The 19,666-nt window shown below is 36.3% G+C and overlaps 2 protein-coding genes and 1 pseudogene across 2 annotated transcripts; 2 read left to right on the top strand and 1 right to left on the bottom strand.

Annotated features, from left to right (window-relative positions):
- LOC104743762 lies at window positions 1,871-6,892 on the bottom strand (annotated as a pseudogene).
- LOC104741953 lies at window positions 11,494-14,273 on the top strand. The gene is made up of 4 exons (XM_010462895.1): window positions 11,494-11,593; window positions 11,810-13,536; window positions 13,621-13,739; window positions 13,840-14,273. The coding sequence occupies exons 2-4, from the start codon at window positions 11,820-11,822 to the stop codon at window positions 14,095-14,097; spliced, it is 2,094 nt and encodes a 697-aa protein (XP_010461197.1). The 5' UTR covers window positions 11,494-11,593; window positions 11,810-11,819; the 3' UTR covers window positions 14,098-14,273.
- Window positions 17,172-19,245, top strand: LOC104743761. The gene is made up of 4 exons (XM_010464808.1): window positions 17,172-18,240; window positions 18,313-18,432; window positions 18,532-19,079; window positions 19,177-19,245. The coding sequence occupies exons 1-4, from the start codon at window positions 17,172-17,174 to the stop codon at window positions 19,243-19,245; spliced, it is 1,806 nt and encodes a 601-aa protein (XP_010463110.1).

The following is a 19,666-nucleotide window of genomic DNA, read 5'->3' as shown; positions in this document are numbered from 1 at the left end:
AGACGTAGATGGTATCCTAAACTCAGATGGTACACCATACCCATATGGTACACCAGACGCATATTGTATGGTACACCAAAATAGCATTATTTGACACATTACAATATTTAAAAAATATTTCAAAAGTTTTAGGTTTGGGTTCTCTATTTTACACTTAAAATATAATTTTGAGGGGTATGATTTTAGTATCTAAAATTTAGGGTTTAATTTAAAATTAAATGTTTAAAACTAGACCACGTTTTTAGAATTTTTAGGGTGCTAAATATATTTAAAAATTATTTAATGTTATTTGAGAGAATTTTCTCAATTTTAGTGGAACATGAAACCTTAATTTTTAATACAATATCTCAAAATCGGATCACACACACAAAAATCATATTGGAAGATATATATGATATATTGGAATTTTTCTTTTTTTTTGTTATATTCTATCTCATTTTCTCTAAAACTGGGATCACAAATAAAACTTTCTTTTTATATGACACATAATCATAGGTATATTGGTCTTTTTATTTGATTTTATCTTATATTCTAGATCACAAATATTCTATCTCACAAAAAAAAATACATATTTTTCAAATTTCTAACAAAAACTGACTATTTCTCCATTTACTTTTTTTTAAAAAGTGTCTAATACACGGACTCTAATACTAATGCCAGACTAGCAAAATGTACTCTGCATTCAAATAGTTTATTGATTCATAGTAAAACCTCGTGCGTCGAATTCTCAAGAAAACAAAAAAAAAGATAAAGAAAAAAGAAGAAGATATGGTTGCGTGACGTGGCTGCATAATGATCACCACCGCCACTAACCACCACACCGTATCGCAATCAGTACGGACCATCCGGTGGTCAAAAAGGTCTCTAGTCTCAGTCTAACTACCCTTTCTGTATTATTGAATCTCTCCACAACATCATATTCTCGACGGACCCTACATGTGAATTCAACAAGTATAACAAAATATTGCTTTACATTCTATTCTTTTGAACTCACATGTTCTTTTGTTCAAGAACTCATGAGTGTACTTTAACACTATTCCAAAAAAAGAGTAATTAATAATTATGTACGTAGTAGAACCTATATATGTACCTATGGAATAAGTAAATAAGAACTTCATAGGATTAATCAATTAACTCTTAACATATTCATTTATTCTAGTTTATGGGAGGCACGTGCGTGAAAGGGACCGAACCCTTTGACAGGCGATAGGAGACACGGTACTTTGTATTGTGATATTCTCTGTCTCACTCTGTTGCAATGTCGACCATAATCAAATCAGTTCCTCTTTATTTTCGCCATGTCGACAAAAAATTCTAATAAAAATATATAATCTCTATCAAAAGTTACATCCTCTAATTTTGCCATTCGAAGAAAAATATATAATCTTCTATCATAGTTACATCATCTTTCGATATATGATTTGGGATTTCATACTATGTCTATGTGTATTAGGAAAATTTTGAATACTTATGTCGCAAATAATTTGACCCATAAAACTCTTACACTCGTTAGTCGTTGGTGCTAATTTTTTTTGTAACTACTTTCGAGAGAGAGTTTAATATCATTTTGTCATAATGCGATTCATTTCATTCTTAGTTTTTTTTCTTCCAAATTGTAAATATAGCATCGACAATGAAAAAGAATTAAGTTTACAATCTAATCTGTGATATTATTATAGACCTACAAAAATTATCTTATGGCAAAAAAAAAATGGAATTGGAAGTATAATCCAACTAGAATTTAGTTCATATATCCACTGTGAAGTTAAAGGAGTTAGATAAAGCAATGGCGATTTTGATTGTGTTAAATGGTTGGTGACACATCATAAAAAGAATCGAGTATTGTTTTAAGTACTTTAGCAGATTAGTATCAACTAAAATCCCATATGGACTGTTGGTTCTGTATTTCATAAAAATCATCCCTATCGTATTGAACAAAATAATGTCCGTACAACTCTGCACAATCATTAACTGCCAAGTCATGCATCCATCCCAACCTCGGTGAGTCCAATGGAAATTCATTAATCGCCTGAATCTGATCCGGAGACAATCCGACCGAGATAGCCCCTGACTAGAACCGAGTTCTGGTTCACTAGACCCACCCGGTTTAAACATTAGTACTGCCTCTTGAGCAGCAACTTGAACGTGCTTGGTGTAAGGAAATGCTTAATTGTATTGATCATGAGGTTACAATATATATACTCATGTAAATAAGAGTTTTATACAATACTAATTATATATTTAGCCTTAGTTATACTTCTCTATTCTATACGCTCCCTTAAGATGGAGACAGTTTCTTGACGCCAATCTTGAAATTTAACTCTGTAAAACGCGGTGGCGGAAGTGGTTTAGTAAGAGCATCGGCGAGTTGATCATCACCTGAAATGTGAGCTACCCGAAGTGTACCAGACTGAACGTTTTCCCGAACGAAATGATAGTCGAGCGCGACGTGTTTCATCTTGGAATGGAAAACAAGATTAGCACAAAGGTATGTTGCTCCAATATTGTCACAGTATATTACCGGAGCCAATGGAAGATCAATACCCAACTCAGTCAACAATGAGAATATCCATTTAAGTTCTGATGCTGTGTTAGCGACTGCTCAGTATTCAGCCTCAGTCGAGAATCGAGAGACACTTCACTGTTTCTTTGACGACCAAGACACCGGACTGCCACCAAAGTATATGTTATAAGCATTGGTAGACACAAAGTTTGCTTTATCACGACCCCAATCAGCATCAGAAAACGCATGGATAGTAAGAGGAGCATCACGACGCAGAAAGATACCGTGGATCTCGTTCCAGCAAGATACAGTAACACTCTCTTCACAGCTTGCCAATGTATATTGGTAGGCCGATGCATAAACTATGAAAGGCGATTAACCGGGAAGGCAATATCAGGTCTTGTGAACGCTAGGTACTGCAGACTACCAACTACCATCCGATATTCTTTCGCATCAGCCAGTGGTGTACCAGAAAGGACCGTGAGCTGAGAGGAAGAAGACATTGGGGTCAGAACAGGTTTAGCATCCTGCATTTTAGTTTTGGCCAGAAGATCAGTAATGTACTTTCTTTGCATCAAATGAAGTCCGGAAGATGTGCGTGTTGCTTCTATACCCAAGAAGTAACTTAAAGGACCAAGGTCCTTAAGCAAGAAACGACGAGCAAGAGATGAGTGAAAAGCACGTACCAGAGACGCAAGACCAGTGATGATAATATCATCCACATAAACAAGGACGTACACATGTGAATCACCGTGTTTGAAAACAAACAAACTGTTGTCCCCAACCGAGGTCTTGTAACCAGAGTCAAGAAGGAACCGTCGTAGTTCTTGGTACCAAGCACGTGGTGCCTGTTTCAACCCATAGAGAGCTTTCCTCAAACGACATACGTGATATGGGCGATCATGATCAACAAAACCTGGTGGTTGAGATACATATACCTCTTCCTCTAAGGTACCTTGTAAAAATGCATTATTGATATCAACCTGTTGAATCATCCAATCCTTCTTAACGTCAATCTCCAAAACAAGTCGAATCGTAGTGGATTTAATTACTGGACTGAAGGTCTCGGAATAATCAAGCCCATATTCCTGATTGAACCCACGAGCAACCAATCTAGCCTTGTACCTAGAAATCGATCCATCCATGTTGTATTTGAGTGTAAAGATCCACTTACAGGTGATAACATTCTGAACCGATGTGGGAGGTGTGAGATCCCAAGAATGTTCCCACAGCTGAGCATTGATCTCCTCGACCATAGCAGCTCGCCAGTTTGGATCCCGAAGTGCAGCCGCGACCTTTGTCGGAATGGACGGTGTGGTGACAGCAGCAAGACTGTACTTGAGATTCGGTTTGTGAATATTGTTTTTGGATCGTGTGCGCATAGAATGAGGTATCGGAGGTTGCGGTGGCGATGGAGCAACCGACGGTGTGGAGGTTGCAGAGGAGTCCGATCAAGAAGGAGACGATAATGTGTTAACCAAAGATGGACTGATCGGATTTGGTGGTTGACTTGATGGGCCTAACGAAGTTGGGCCTTAGGAAGAGGAGGATTGAGGTTGGCCTATAGAAGCCCGTATGGAGGAGTCATCGTGAGCTCGCTTGGTTCGTCTCTCGTGATCCAGATCAACAGAAGTCGACGACGATGACCTCAAGACAAATGGAGACGAAGCCGGAGAAACCTTTGGCGAGGAAGATGTTGAAGCTGGATCCACAAAGGAGTCAGGATGAGGGTCATTGCACAGGGGTGAGTCCGATGGAGCGAGGGAAGAAGCCGGAGACAATGAAATTGGGGGCTGCGACACTGGAATCAAAATCGATGGATAAGGAGACGGCAAGACTGGTGACGAAACCGTCGTGGACAATGGAGTCGCAGAGAGGGGAAAATGATTCTCAACAAACCTCACATGACGCGATGTGTAGAGCCTCGTATTAGCAGTATCGAAACAGAGATAAGCACTCTGTGTGAGTGAGTAACCGAGAAACACACACAGTGTCGAGCGAGGCTCGAGTTTGTTGTTCCGATATGGACGTATCCAGGGAAAACAGTCACAGCCAAAGACCCGCAGTTTGAGATAATTTGGATATGTGCGAAACAACTTGTGGTATGGTGAGTCACCGCCGAGAATGTCTGTGGGCATTCTGTTTATGAGATAAACCGCCGTAGCAAAAGCGTACGACCATTAACTCTAAGGAACAGAGGCATGACTGAGCATAGCAAGACCCGTTTCGACAACATGTCGATGTTTTCTCTCCGAAATACCATTGTGCTCAGGCGTATGAGGTGGCGTGGTGAAGTGAGAGATACCGTGTGACGACATAAACGTACGCAGGGCAATGAACTCACCACCATTGTCAGAGTACAATGTTCTAATCCGCGTTTGAAACCGATTCTCAACCAAAGCTTTAAAAGCAATGAAAACATCTATGACTTGGGACTTGAGTTTTAATGGGAAAAGCCATGTATATCTGGTAAAATGATCAACCAAAATAAGATAATACTTGAAGTTTTCAGAAGAAGTAATTGGAGAGGACCAAACATCTGTATAAATGTATTCAAGTGGTTGAGTAGAGGAGATTGTATTTGAAGAAAAAGGGAGTTTGTGACTCTTATGGATGAGACAATCTGAACAAGAGAATTGTTTTTGTGTGGATGAAGATAGAGGTAATAAAAACTTAGAAACAAGAGTGTTTAAAACAGATAACGAGAGGTGTCCAAGTCGAAGATGCGAAGATGAGAGGTCGATTTTTGATGTCACGGGCGCGGAGAAGACATTGATGGTATCACGATCAACTGGCCACTCATATAGTCCATTCTTAGTTCTCCCTTGGAGTAATCGGACCCCTGTGCTCAGATCCCTCACCTAAAAGTAAGCAGGATAGAATTCCACAAAAACCTTATGAGCATTACACAGACGATAGACGGATATAAGATTCTTGCAAATATCAGGAACGTATAGAACATCTTTTAAAGAAAGAGAACTAGAGGGTGTAGGGAGTAAGGCGGAACCCGTATGTGTGATCTTTAAACCAGAACCATCTGCAATCTGAACCTCTTCACCACCAGAGTATGGTTGATGTAGTGCAAGGTAGGATAGATCAGAGGTAAGGTGATGAGTGGCACCGCTATCCATTACCCAATTTACCGAATTGTACGTGGGGACAGCAACAACGTTAGCATGAGGAGTCCCATGCGAACCAGGAGACGGAGAGTAGCCGCCACCAATAGGTTGAAAACCACGAGCAGAGGCGGATAACTGAGAGCACCGCCGGGCACTATGACCAAAGACACCACACAACTGATAGCGACCTTGGTAACCTCTACCTTGACCATTGCGTGAGAAGGCGGAGGAACTACCACGAGAAGAAGAGCGTTGATGACAAGAGTTGTTGTTGGCATGACCATATGGCTTGTTGAAAACAGCATTTGTCGTGACAGGCACGACAGAGGAGATGGATGCATTGGATTGAAGCTTCAGCTCGAAGTTAATAAGCTTTTCATGAATCGCAGCCATGGTGGGAGGAGTATCACGACCCTCGATTTGATCAATGATTGATTTGTAATCGTCGGGTAGACCACCAAGAAGATACTCGATTTGTTCCTCATGTTCATAGGGTTTACCCAGTGCAGCAAGTTGATCAATACGAGACACTAAGCCTTGAACATAGTCATCAATCGTTCGAGTACCTTTCCACCACTGTTTGATCTGTTCCCGTAGTTGTTTGATATGACCTCAAGTTGGTTTGGCATATGTGGCAGAGAGAAAGTTAGAAGCAGTAAGCTTTGTAACATTTGACATGTTGATGTTGTGGAGAGCATTTAAAGAAGAAGTGTTGATGACATCAGAGGAAGCCATGGCACAAGATCTGAGAAAGAAGAAGGTAGAAGAGAGGAAAGGAGGAAGGAGAATAGCGGCGAAAAAAAAAAATAGGTCTAAGATTCACTGCTCTGATACCATGTAAGGAAAGGTTTAATTGTATTGATCATGAGGTTACAATATATATACTCATATACATAAGGGTTTTATACAATATTGATTACACATTTAGCCTTAGTTATACTTCTCTACTCTATACTTGGAACTGGAGCTTGTCGGTTGAGGAAAGTTGTGGGCAAGCTCGGAGAAGTTCAGATGAGACCCACACCCTCGGAGATAAAGAGATGCAGAGTCGTAGGCCACTGCGGCCATCTCGGCTGTCTCATAGCTCCCGAGCCAAATCCGGGTTTTCTTACCGGGTTCTCGTCTCTCCGACACCCATTTGCCCCATTTTCTCTGGCCGACGCCTTTGTAGGACACTTGGTCAATGGAAGAGAAGCATTGCTCTCGTTGACCAACATAACTGTTTTCCATATTATATTAGTACAATGTTTTTTGGTAATGTGTGTATGCTTGTGTGGTATATTAATGAAATGTGCTAATTAGTCTAGACGATAGAGTCTGTAGTTAAGTAAAGTTGTATATATATATAGAGAAATAAATGAGGGAATGGAATTTGTGGGAGGCTTGTTTGGTTTCAGTGGAGTGAGCTTCCCACGTAGTTACGTGTGAAGTGGAGATATGCTGTCATGCATGCATGGGTCTCTCTATTTCTACATGGACTTTGATGGATATTGTATAAATTAGCAAGGCTGTCTTTTTTAAGCGTGTACAAATAGTGTGTATTGGGCTTCTAATTTAATTTGGTATTATTTAAGAATATTTTGAGAACATTAATATGAGTTTAATAAAATTTAGTAAATGGCTTGCAAATAATCTGATGACTGGCCTTGATTTATATTTGAGAAATGAAAATAAATGTTTCATAATTAAGGATCATTTAATATCTTTACCGGCAGATATGATTATGGAATTATTTTCTTTTATGTTAATGTGACATACAATTGTGTTATGTTGTGTGAACTAGTATGAACAAATAAAAAGAAAATTTACTTAGTCCTTCTATATGTGTGGTTAGAAATTTAGGCTTTGCATCTATCTAGTTGATATCCCATGGAATAGCATTAAAAGACTTTTGTACCAAAGTCCATATACTGTATGTCATATCTCAAGAGTCAAAATGTAGAAAATAGCTCGAGTCTTGACAGCAAATGTGATACTTAAATATGTAACTACCGATAGACTATAAAATTGAACAAAAAAGAGAGAGTGTTGTTAATTAATAACGAAGGCACGGAGGAAAATCTATCTAAATAAACCATAATATGGTTCAACAAAATAGAAATACTAAAGCCAGATCGACAATTATTTCATCCTTTTATTAGTTATAGAAAAATGTTGTGTGTCCAATTCCTAAAGAACAAGAAACAAATAAAAAGAGAAGAAAGAAAGAAGATATGTCCGTGTGTATGACGTGGCTGCATATTGGTCACCACCGCTACTAACCACCACACCGTATCGTAGTACGTACCATCATGGTGGTCAAAAAGGTCTCCGGTCTCAATCTAACCATCAGGGGGCGGAGGCAGTTAAGAGAGAAGGGTCGGCTGACCGCACTAAATTTTTTTGGTATATTTTTTTATTTAGAAATACCAAAATGACTCTCCTAAATTTTGTATTTTGATCCTATTAAATTTAAAATTTTCATTCTGATACTTTTAAATTTTGCATTTTGACCTCATTAAAACAAAACTTTCAGTTTGATCCTCTAAAAAGTTTGCATTTTTACCCTATTAACTAAATAATTTTTTTTTTGACTTCCTAAATTTTGTATTTTTTCCCTATTGATTTTTTTTTTTTTTTTTGACCCCTCTAAAATCTGGCTTTGGCTCTGCCACTGCTAACCACCCTTTCTGTATTATTACTTCTCCACAAGTTCCTATTTTCGAAAAGACCCTACATGTGACTTGAACAATTATAAGAAATCTTGCTTTTCATGATTATGTTCTTTTGAACTCACATGTTCCTTTGTTCAAGAACTCATGAGTGAATTAATTGGAAAAAGAGTACCTAAGAATAAGATTATGTAGTAGAAATGTTGATCCTATATTCATTCCTATATAAACATCAGATCATATAATCTGACAATGTGTACTACTTCATAGGATTTTATCATTTATCTTCGTACTATAATATTCTTTCATTCTAGATTTTGTGTCGCACGTGCTATATAATACTCATTAATTTTTTTTAAAAACTTTTTTTGAAAATTCATTATACCAAAAACTTTGTAGTGACAAGAAAGGCTGAGTGGTTTGGCCATCAAATCTTATAAGATAGAATTGATCGAAGGACACAATATTATGTGATTTTTGTGAATACTTCTATAGGTACAACTACAAGTAAATAATCTTTTGTCTTTAGACTTTGATAAATTGACAAAGCTACGAACACCATATTAAAAGAATAATTGTATTAACTTTCATGATTATAATGATACAATGATACAATATGTATTCTTTCTTATATATAGTTTATAATTTTCTAATCTAATATATATATATATATAAATGTAAATAATACATTAGAGATAAATGTAAATTTTCCTAATCATGATCTTCTAAGTATTCATGATTTTTATAATTTCAACTTGTCATTTCGACTGTTGATCACTTGATCTGGTATACTATTTTTCTCCATCTCCCAATAGTTTCGTTAAAGTACTTTCTGTCTAATGCCTCTTTAAGCTTAGTCACGATACTTAATCATTTATCTGTGTTGCTTAGTACTATTTTTAGGTTCTCGAATTTAGATGATAACATGAAATTGGCGTAACACGAGTATTGAACCAAAGTCCATATATGCCCATATCTCAAGTGTCACGTTGTAGAAACAAAACTCGAGTCTCGACAGCATATGTAAACTACCCATAGACTAAAAATATGAGTACGTTGACCAAAATAAAATTGCATTGATCATACTTCATTACGAAGGTGCGGATAAACCCTTCTAGATATATACACCAAAATATGATGATTTAATGAAAATTATTTACTAAATCCAGACCAGTAGAAGATGCTCTGCTCTGTCATAACTTATTTATTTATAGTAAAATTCCTCGTGTGTCGAGTTCCTACAATAATAAAAAAAAAGTAAGAAATGGTTGCGTCATTTGGATGCATAATGTTACACCACCGCCACTAACTACCACAACGTATCGCAATCCGTATGGACCATCACGGTGGTCAAAAAGGTCTCCGGTCGTAATCTAACCGCCCATGATATATTATTGCTTGGTGTACGGACTTTACATGTGAATTCGACAAGCGTTACAAAATATTGCTTTCGTTCATATACATCATTGCTACTACATGTGACAAAATATTGCTTTCCATTCTATTCTTCTGGACAAAATATTTCAGTTCGTAAGCTATTTTCTACGAAACTAAGAACACAAACAAAATATGTTACTATTTAACAAAAGAAAAAAGAACTCATATGTTACTTTAGTACTACCTCTACTATTTAGTATGTATTTATCTCTTTTAGCATATTATCATTAGTTTTTTCTTAACATTGTTGTTTTCTTACTAACTTATTAAGATGATCATCATTATTTTGTTAACGTACTGTCTATCTCTCTCCATCTCAAAATGTCGACGATAATAATTTTTCTTTGTTTTGTTTTGTCGACATGTCACCAAAATATATAAAATCAATCCACGTTCAGGGTAAAAGAAAAGCACACAATGTTTTTAAAATAGTCACATTTTTATTTTGAGGAATCACAAAAACTGCACCTGATACTACAGGTTGGGCATTTCCATGCTGGGATCATCACTCTCTCTTAGGGATCATCACTTGATGCTTGGGATTAACATTCTGAGCTGCAGTTTGGAAACCTACAACATTCTGGGGACCTCCATGGTAAATAGGATCAGGCGCCAGCTGACGTTTTGAGGGATCATATACCAAATGACTAATAACCACCTCTTCAAAAGTGGCATTGGAGTAACGTCTATATTCATGCTGATACCAACCAGTTTTGAGTCCGTCTTTCACCAAATCAAATTTCTGCACATAGCCTATGATGAATTGACCATCTTGACTGTGAATACCTGTAGCCTTTCCTGCAACTTTCCACTTCCCAAATGAACCAACATCTCTGCTAGACTCGTACGACCATCTTCGAACAAACAACCAAAAGTGGTTCGCATGGAAATATGGAAAGGCAGTTGGCTCCCATGGACGCTGACCCGAAATAAACTGCCCTAACTCACCAAACTCTATCAAACCCGTACCACGTAATGGTGGTGTTTGCGAGAGTGTTGGTAGCAAAAACTTCTCAATTACCTATCTGGCATTAGGAGCAAATCGGGTACATAGAGGGACAGAGATATTACCTAAATGAATGAAACATGTGGAAGGAAACAAAATAAACAAAAACACCCTAATAAAATTTATATCTCTATCATCAGGAGTGAATCGAGTACATAGAGGAACAAAGTAATCACCTAACTAATGAAATTTACGTACCTAACAAATGAATTATATATACAAAACCCACTAACTGGGCCGAGTCATTGATATAATTGATTGATGATTTAATCATTATACCATAGTAACTAATAAAATTTTATAAATATGTTACCTCCTTGCGGTAACGGATTTTGCTGTGCAGCCATTGTCGTCTCTGAGCAACAGATCAAAGAAGAAGAGAGCAAACGGAGAAGACGGTAACAAAAACCGTAAAAATAACTCTGGGGTCGGGCTTTATATACAAGGGTTTAATTCTGCCAAATTTACAGAAACAGGCAATTTTCTTTTACAATTTTACAGAAATAGGTAATTTTATTTTTACAATTTTACGAAGAAAACTCTAAACTGTTCGACTTAATTAATATTCATAAATTATTTTCCCTAGAAAATAAATCACACTAGTCAAAACGTTATATAAAATTTTCAGCTGGTGTTTTATTCAGCTTACCGAATAATTTTGTGGTTTGAAAACCAATCAACCGGTTAAGAGATTTGATAACTAAACCGTCTTTTCTTTTCAATTTTTTTTTTCATTTCCCCGGGAAACTTTCCCGGTTATCTTCAGAACGATACAGTTTCACATTTTAAGTTGTATCATAAAATCCCTAATTCGCCGTGAATCGTCCTTCACTCCACTGATCAACACTTCATCCCCTCCGGCCTCTCTCCGTCATAGGTCAGATGATTACGAAACGTATTTTTTTTTTTTTTTATATTCCAGTCACTGATTTGATTTGTATTCATCATTCGTCTGTGAATTTTTCAAAAATCTGTTGTGTGTGTGAGAAATTTCATCAGTATCACTTTATTCAATTCTTCGATTGATTGTTTCGATTCAACCTTTTGTATAAATAGATTTGATCCATTTTTTTTTTCCTGAAAAAACATACAGATTTGCTTATATGGATTCGTTTTCGACATCGGATTTTTCACCGGGAACGTCGTCGTTGAAACGGAACTCTGGTGATGTTGGATGGGAATACGGAACTTTGTATGACCCGAAGAATCCAGATAGAGTGAAATGCAAGCTGTGTGGGAAAGCAATGGGAGGAGGTGTGTATAGGATTAAGGAGCATATCGCTCACCGTAAAGGGAATGTATCCTCGTGTCCGCGGTCTACGAAAGAAGACCAGTCCAAATGTATGAAAGCGATCTTGGAAGCGAAGAACAAGAAGAGGAGAATGAATAGAGAAACGGATTTGTTTAGTTTCGCGGTTGGTATTAACAATGAGAGGGATAGAGAAGATGATGAATTGGTGGATATAGTTCAAGGTCCGATGGATAAGTTCGTTACTCCTGAGGATTCTTTAGGTGGTGAGACAGGACAAGAAATAGGTAATGATTTGGTTGTGCATCAGTATTGTGCTAGATGGATATATGATTCTGGTATTGCTTTTAATGTCGTTGAGAGCGATTCGTTTAGGTTGTTTTGTGAAGCTTTAGGAAGGTTTGGAACTGGTTGGGTTCCACCAAGCCAGTGTGAACTTAGGGGTACATTGTTAAAGGAGGAAGAAGAAGTTATTACTGAGAAACTTAAGAGTGTAGAGGTAGAACGGGAATATTATGGTTGTTCTGTACTGATAGATGCATGGAGTAGTGGCACAAAGAAGAACGTTGTGAATTTTTGTGTCAATTCAAGAGAAGGGACTAGTTTTGTTTCTTCTAAAGAGGTCTCGAAGGAATCTCAGACTGGTGCGTTTATCTTTGAGTATGTTGATAAATGCATAGAAGATGTTGGTGCTGAGAAAGTTGTTCAGGTGATAACTGACTGTGCGGAGAACAACTTGGCAGCTGCAAGGATGTTGAAAGAGAAGAGACCAGGTATATTTTGGTCAGCATGCGCTGCTGATACTGTTAAATTGATGCTTGAAGACATTGTTAAGTTGCCAAAGATTTCAAAGTACATTGATAAAGCTAAAGCTGTGACCACGTTCATATATGGTCATGAAAAAACGTTAGCTATGATGAGATGTCGTATAAAGGAAAGGGGTACTGTAAGGCGTGGAGTCACAAAATTTGCTACAACCTTCTTGACGTTGCAAAGCTTGTTGGAGAATAAAGAACAGGTTAAATTTATGTTTGTTAGTGATGAATGGGACAGATGCAAGGAATCCAAATATGTAAAGGGTAGAAGTTCTTACTACACCTGTTTAAGTCCTGCGTTTTGGAATGGGGTTGAACGAGTTGTGAAGGTTTTGGAGCCTTTGGTTAACGTTCTTAGGATGGTCGATGGAGAGAAAAAACCTTCAATGGGGTTTGTTTATGGAGAATTAGTAGAAGCGAAAAGATCTATCAAAGGGGCTACTAATAATTTGGAAAAGTATTACCAACCTATCATTGAGATCATTGATGAGAAAATCAAAGGTAGGTTGGATACTCCATTACATTTGACTGCCTACTTGTTGAACCCGTTTTACTTCTATAACGAACCAACCGTTCAGCTGGATGCGAGACTCATGACTGGCTTTCTCAATTGTGTTGAGACTTTTTACCATGGTGAGTTCGAGAAACAAGGTAACGTTGTCAATGAGTTTAAAAAATATGAGGATAAACTTGGATTTTTTGGAAAGCCTCTTGCTATAAGAGGATGTGAACAGAACACCGATAAGTTTGAACCAGGTTTTTCTCTCGCCTTTTTGTTTTACCTTCGATGACTTCAAGTTTTGTGAAACTATCTCTTATGTTGCAATTGGATTATTTTAGGGAATTGGTGGTCAACATACGGAACAGGTGTGCCTAATTTGTTTAAACTAGCAATGAGGATTCTCACTTTGACTTCTAGTTCATCTGGTTGTCAACGAAACTGGAGTACTTTCGAAGAGGTTTGTGTGTGTGTGTTTTTTTTTTATTTTTTTTTTGTTATTAACTCTGATTTTGTTTCTAAGTATTTGCTCAATGTTAACTCTTAAATTTATGTTGTAGATTCACAAAAGTGAGAGGAATAGACTAGACGTTGATCAAATGAACAGTCTAGTATATGTGCAATTCAATTCAAAGTTATTCAACAAGCGAAAGAGGATCAAAGAGGACAATGCTGATGTGCTCGTTGATGGTGATGACGAAGATGTAGAGGAGTGGTTTATGGAGCTGGATGGAGAAGGAGAAGAAAATGAACTTATTGAAGATGGTGATGATCATCCCTTCCACATTGAGTTTGAATCAGAGGATGAGCAAGTGTGATTGTTGTGGGTGCGTTTGGAGGAGTAAACTATATTTAGTCTATTATGCTAGTATTTAACTTGCCTTTATTTTTAGTGACTGGATTTGAGTGCTACTAGCTAAAATATCAATATATATGATAAAGTAGCATTTGTAGGAAATTTAATTGGGAGAATTATAAATAAATGATCTTTTTCTAAAAATTTGGCCATCTACACTTTTTTTTTAAGATTGTCAATTGTGACGAAAATGCCCATACTAATAGAAATAGTGAAATTTTTAGGAGTTTGAACCAATAAACAAACAGAAAACCCATGTTAGTATACAATTGTGTAAAAAAAAATTTGAAATAAAAATGTTTTGGATGTCAAAAATCAGTTTGTAATTTGCTGATTTCTGGTCCAAATTGTTTAGAATAGACTTTCTACGATTTTTTCTCTTTCTGAAACATTTAGATTGTTCATTCTACAGTTTGTACATGTTCTACGAAGTTTAGACGGAAAATTTGTTCTAAAAATTTTAGATTCTGAATTTTGTCTGTTCTACAAAATTAAGAATATGAATTCTACGTTTTTCTTCATTCTACTTAAATTCAGAATTCGTTTTCTACGTTTTACCCTATATACTAAAAGAAGTAGAAGATATATCATAGAAATTTTAGAATTTGTAATCTGTAAACCTTAGAATACCCTTAAAATAGAAAGAAAATAAATTAAATAAGGAAAGTGAATATTTTTTAAATATTTTTTAAATATTCTTAATTTATGCTTAAGATTTCGTAATTATTGTTTAGATTTGTTCTAATATATTCTAGAATACATATTCTAAATTATTTAGAAGCTAAACAAATTAAGAAAAATCGACATTATACCTTAACGTGATCGGTCACCATCTCTTCCACCTTCCACAAAAGCTTTCACTTACCTGTTTATGATGCAAATCTATGTTACTTGTGGTGTATGGACACTGGATGCCAAGAAGGAGTGGAGATTTATTGATGATGAAGAAAAACGTGCTAGATTACTGACTTTGCAACCCACTACATCTCTTGAAGAGTTGAAGGTGATGGTTTCAGAAGACTATGAAATAGAGCAAAATATGTTTGATGTGGAATTCAGTTATCTACCCACAGAGGTTAAAGTTGATTGTCCTCCTGTTGTATTGACAAATGATAGAGGTATGAAAAATTTTCTTGCATATCTGAAAAAGATAAACATGATTCGGTTGTGTGTTACATTCAAAAGAGTAGTTGATGGCGATAGGAGTAAAGTCCAGTTCGATCTGAATAAGTTGCCAGTTGATAGTAGCGATGGTTGTAATGTGGAAGTTGATGTGGGAAAATCAGTAGGTATTATTTCAAGGAATTCACCTAAGCCGACTAATGATGTATTAGAAAAGCCTACTGATGCTAATCTTGGTGATGCTGCTGGTTTAAAGTTGGAAGATTCAATGGTAAAAAAGGGTGAATATTTCAGCAGTAAAGAAGCTTTACAGGGTACTATGGAAATGTATGCAATGAAATATAACTGCGACTATAGGATTACAAAATCTGATAAGAGATGGTGGTGTATACGCTGCATTGATAGTGCTTGTAATTGGCGTCTCCGGGCTGAGTGTTTACAAGCATCTACATATTTCAAAATCAACAAGTTTGTGGGTAACCATACANGTGTGTGTTTTTTTTTTATTTTTTTTTTGTTATTAACTCTGATTTTGTTTCTAAGTATTTGCTCAATGTTAACTCTTAAATTTATGTTGTAGATTCACAAAAGTGAGAGGAATAGACTAGACGTTGATCAAATGAACAGTCTAGTATATGTGCAATTCAATTCAAAGTTATTCAACAAGCGAAAGAGGATCAAAGAGGACAATGCTGATGTGCTCGTTGATGGTGATGACGAAGATGTAGAGGAGTGGTTTATGGAGCTGGATGGAGAAGGAGAAGAAAATGAACTTATTGAAGATGGTGATGATCATCCCTTCCACATTGAGTTTGAATCAGAGGATGAGCAAGTGTGATTGTTGTGGGTGCGTTTGGAGGAGTAAACTATATTTAGTCTATTATGCTAGTATTTAACTTGCCTTTATTTTTAGTGACTGGATTTGAGTGCTACTAGCTAAAATATCAATATATATGATAAAGTAGCATTTGTAGGAAATTTAATTGGGAGAATTATAAATAAATGATCTTTTTCTAAAAATTTGGCCATCTACACTTTTTTTTTAAGATTGTCAATTGTGACGAAAATGCCCATACTAATAGAAATAGTGAAATTTTTAGGAGTTTGAACCAATAAACAAACAGAAAACCCATGTTAGTATACAATTGTGTAAAAAAAAATTTGAAATAAAAATGTTTTGGATGTCAAAAATCAGTTTGTAATTTGCTGATTTCTGGTCCAAATTGTTTAGAATAGACTTTCTACGATTTTTTCTCTTTCTGAAACATTTAGATTGTTCATTCTACAGTTTGTACATGTTCTACGAAGTTTAGACGGAAAATTTGTTCTAAAAATTTCAGAACCTGAATTTTGTATGTTCTACAAAATTAAGAATATGTATTCTACGTTTTTCTTCATTCTACATCAATTCAGAATTCGTTTTCTACGTTTTACCCTATATACTAAAAGAAGTAGAAGATATATCATAGAAATTTTTAGAATTTGTAATCTGTAAACCTTAGAATACCCTAAAATAGAAAGAAAATAAATTAAATAAGGAAAGTGAATAATTTTAAATATTTTTTAAATATTCTTAATTTATGGTTAAGATTTCGTAATTATTGTTTAGATTTGTTCTAATACATTTTAGAATGCGTATTCTAAATTATTTAGAAGATAAACAAATTAAGAAAAATCGACATTATACCTTAACGTGATCGATCACCATCTCTTCCACCTTCCACAAAAGCTTTCACTTACCTGTTCATGATGCAAATCTATGTTACTTGTGGTGTATGGACACTGGATGCCAAGAAGGAGTGGAGATTTATTGATGATGAAGAAAAACGTGCTAGATTACTGACTTTGCAACCCACTACATCTCTTGAAGAGTTGAAGGTTATGGTTTCAGAAGACTATGAAATAGAGCAAAATATGTTTGATGTGGAATTCAGTTATCTACCCACAGAGGTTAAAGTTGATTGTCCTCCTGTTGTTGTGACAAATGATAGAGGTATGAAAAATTTTCTTGCATATCTGAAAAAGATAAACATGATTCGGTTGTGTGTTACTTTCAAAAGAGTAGTTGATGAAGGTGATAGGAGTAAAGTCCAGTTCGATCTGAATAAGTTCCCAGTTGATAGTAGCGATGGTTGTAATGTGGAAGTTGATGTGGGAAAATCAGTAGGTGTTATTTCAAGGAATTCACCAAAGCCGACTAATGATGTATTAGAAAAGCATACTGATGCTAATCTTGTTGATGCTGCTGGTTTTAAGTTGGAAGATTCAATGGTAAAAAAGGGTGAATATTTCAGCAGTAAGGAAGCTTTACAGGCTACTATGGAAATGTATGCAATGAAATATAACTGCGACTACAGGATTACAAAATCTGATAAGAGATGGTGGTGTATACGCTGCATTGATAGTGTTTGTAATTGGCGTCTCCGGGCTGAGTGTTTACAAGCGTCTACATATTTCAAAATCAACAAGTTTGTGGGTAACCATACATGTGCCCCTTCAAAAAAAAACTCATTTTGTAGGACTCCATCTGCAAGAACAATTGGACATCTCATTAAGCAAAGCTATGAGGGTGTGAAGGAAGGTCCTAAACCGAATGATATAGTTAATATTATTCGTTCAAGGTACGGCTGCGAGCTAACATATCACCAAGCTTGGGAGTCTCGGGAGTATGCAGTTAACGAAGTTAGAGGAATTCCTGAGAAAAGTTATGCTAAGATTCCAAAATACTTGCACATGCTACAAGAAGCGAATCCTGGTACGTTCACGAATTATGAAATTGACTTTGATGGAAGATTTAAATATCTATTTATTTCTTTTGGTCAATCAACAAGAGGGTTCTACAAGTCAATGCGGAAAGTGATAGTAGTTGATGGTACATTTTTGAAGAATAAATACAAAGGGGTTCTCCTAGTTGCTACAGCTGTAGATGGTAACTCCAATTTGTATCCAATCGCATTTGGAATTGCTGATTCTGAGAATGATTGTTCATGGGAGTGGTTTTTTATGCAACTTAAGATGGTTATAGCTGATGAAGAAGGTTTATCATTTGTGTCAGATAGACATACATCGATTGCTAAATCAATTGGAAACATCTATCCATTGGCTAAACATGGTATTTGCATCCACCACTTGCTTAGCAATGTGATAACATATCATAAGGGAAGAGGTGTCGCTGGTAAGGTTGCAAAAGCATCAAAAGCTTATAGAGTTGCTGAGTTTGAGAAAGAGTTTGGGCAAATTAACAATATTAGTCCTGCTATGGGAAGTTATCTAGAGGAAGCTGATGTGACAAAATGGGCTCGCTGTCATTTTCCGGGTTATAGGTATGATATTAACACCAACAATGCAGCTGAATCAATTAATGCTGCTTTGAGGACACCCAGAGAGTATCCAATAATTCCTTTGTTAGACAGCATCAGAGAAATGATGACACGCTGGTTTTATGAGAGTAGAGAGTTAAGTGCAAAGCATAAAGATCCTTTAACTGTTGAGGTGGAGAAAAAGATTTCAAGAAGAATAGAGAAAGGTAAATTCATGAACGGTTATTTGATGAGCAGATCGCAGATCCAGGTTAAAGGTAATGGAGTAGACTACATTGTTGACTTAGAAAGAAGGACTTGTTCATGTGGAAAGTTCAGCATCCAAAAACTCCCTTGTAGACATGCTATAAAAGGAGCTTTTGATATAGGCAAGGATCTATATCCTTATGCTGATGATGTGTATACCACTACTGCATGGAGATCGCAATATGAGGAAACTGTTAATCCAATAGGTGTTCCTGAAGAAGAATGGCGAGTCCCACAGTATGTTGAAGATGCAAAAGTTCGACCACCTGAAACAAGAAGACATCCAGGACGGCGAAGAAAAAGAAGATATGAATCCGCTGAAGACAAGATAAAATCATCACAAAACTCACAAGGGTCAAAGAGACATAAGTGTGCGCGGTGTGGCAAAGAAGGGCATAACAGAACGACTTGTGATATCGTGATCTAACAATGGTTTGTGCATCAACTTAAGATTCCTGTTTTTGAATTTTTGATTTCACGGCAGCTGCTTTGTGATGAATGATGGTGTTTGATGGTTTTTATTTTCGATTAATAGACTCATTTGTTTTGAAATTCGTTGATGGTGTTGATTTAAGACATTTGAAGTACTCATGTGTTTTGAAATTCCTTGATGGTGTTTTCTTTCAATCAAACTTTCATTAAAACCAGAGTACAAAAAACAAGACTAACAAAAAGTGTTAAGCATAACAACAAAATACAAAAAGCAAAGACATCATATCATCTTCTTATAAAGCCAGGCCATTGAAACTGCCAATACGACTAGTACACAAATCCTCTGCTTGTTCGACTTCTCCATACTCTCTTTCGCAACCATTAGCTCTTGCCTGATGATCTCAATCATAT

Source organism: Camelina sativa, chromosome 14 (assembly GCF_000633955.1).
Source record: "Camelina sativa cultivar DH55 chromosome 14, Cs, whole genome shotgun sequence".
Lineage (NCBI taxonomy): Eukaryota > Viridiplantae > Streptophyta > Magnoliopsida > Brassicales > Brassicaceae > Camelina > Camelina sativa.
Note: the sequence above shows the minus strand (reverse complement) of the source record. Positions and strands in the feature narration are given on the sequence as shown.